The sequence below is a fragment of the Andrographis paniculata genome, unplaced genomic scaffold (assembly GCF_009805555.1).
Source record: "Andrographis paniculata isolate CXL003 unplaced genomic scaffold, ASM980555v1 Contig37END, whole genome shotgun sequence".
In the NCBI taxonomy this organism is placed as follows: domain Eukaryota; kingdom Viridiplantae; phylum Streptophyta; class Magnoliopsida; order Lamiales; family Acanthaceae; genus Andrographis; species Andrographis paniculata.
The window spans coordinates 1,880,304-1,882,005 of NW_026137570.1; the positions used below are offsets into that span (position 1 = coordinate 1,880,304).

At 41.8% G+C, this 1,702-nt stretch overlaps 1 protein-coding gene across 1 annotated transcript; it reads left to right on the top strand.

Annotated features, from left to right (window-relative positions):
• Positions 1-416: 416 nt before the first annotated feature.
• Positions 417-1,253, top strand: LOC127250542 (dehydration-responsive element-binding protein 1E). Its single transcript, XM_051273873.1, has one exon. It carries the CDS (start codon positions 476-478, stop codon positions 1,103-1,105), a length of 630 nt encoding a protein of 209 aa, XP_051129830.1. The 5' UTR covers positions 417-475; the 3' UTR covers positions 1,106-1,253.
• The last annotated feature ends 449 nt before the right edge of the window (positions 1,254-1,702 follow it).

Here is a 1,702-nt window from a genome sequence, read left to right on the forward strand (position 1 = left end):
AAAAGAATAAAATTATTTACTAAAAGGAAATTATACATAAATTTAGTGAACGATTAAAAAATATTTTTTTGTCAGAAGATTCTAAAGATTTTATTTATTTCTACGTAATTATTATAATTTGTGTAAAAAATTATATAAATATAATAATATGATGCAAAAGATAAATGATATTTTAGAGGCGAAGGAATGAATAATTAATTATATAATTGTAACGAATTCATAATTAATGTTGTGCGTTACCGCTACCATTGAAATGACATCATAAATAAAAACAATAAAAAAGTTAGAGCACGTTCATAAATGCCAGACTGGCATCCTCTAGGTAATCCGTGTCTCCTTCGGACACGCACGTGTCAAATTCTCTCACCCGCCAAAAATTATAAATTCTTCGCGCAAATTCCGACATCTGATCCAACTTTCCCACAACGTTAATTTTTCGATTTTGAGAGGTTTAATTTCGGCGATCCTAACGGCTATGGAATCTCCGGCGGCGGCGGCTAATCGGCTCGGCTCGTTCGGGCGGTCGCATTCCGACGAGGAGGTGATACTGGCGGCGAGCCGGCCGAAGAAGCGAGCCGGCCGGAAGAAGTTCAAGGAGACGCGCCACCCGGTCTACCGCGGCGTGCGGCGGCGGAACGCCGACAGGTGGGTTTGCGAGGTCCGGGAGCCCACGGAGCAGAAGCGGATATGGCTGGGGACCTACCCGACTCCAGAAATGGCGGCGCGTGCGCACGACGTGGCGGCGCTGGCACTGAGGGGTCAGAACGCTTGCCTTAATTTCGCCGACTCGGTGTGGCGGCTGCCGGCGCCGGCGTCGAATGACCCCGCCGAAATTCGTAGGGCGGCGGTGGAGGCGGCGGAGGCTTTCCGGCAGGCTGACGTGGCGGAGGCGGCGGAGGAGGCCGGCGGGAGTGCGGCGGACGGGGGGAGTTGGAAGGATGTGTTTTATATGAATGAAGAGGAGGGGACGGCGGCGGCGGCGACGGCGACGGCGGCGGCGGAGGGGGATGTGCTGATGTCACCGCCGCCGTGCTTTGACGGTGAGTACGGATGCGATGACGTGGAGAGCGATGCTGAGGTGGAGCTATGGAGTTACTCATTTTGACAAGAAGAGAATCGACAAGAATTTAATAGTAGTATTTTGCTAATATTTTACCACTTTTTGTGTTAAGGTTTTCTTTTTTTGTCATTATATTATAGTATTTTAATTTAATATAATGATGTCGATGTAAATAAGAATAGATTCAAAAGTATTTGTTGTGTGTTTTAAACTTTTAGTTTTAATATACTTCATCCCTCCCAAACCAAAGGTGTGATTTGAGGTTTTGTAGTAGATTAAGAAATAATACTCTTTCCGTTCCAAAAGTATAGTTTTATTGCGTTGGATACGAGATTTAAGGAGTATTGATATTATATTGGTAGTCGGTAAAAAGTATGAATAAAATACTTTTTTGCCCTTGTGAGTATATTAGTATAAAAAGTAACGACAATTGTGTAATAAAAAAAAGGGGTAGTTTTACGGTGATATGATTATTTATGGAAATAAGACTATTATTTTGGGATGGATAAAAATAGTAAATATTGGGAAGGAGGGAGTAAAAATTTATTAATCAGTGTTCTGTGTAAGAGTTTTTAATATTTTTATTATTTAACTTTATGTATAAAGTGATTAGATATATAATGTATTGTATATTTATAATTT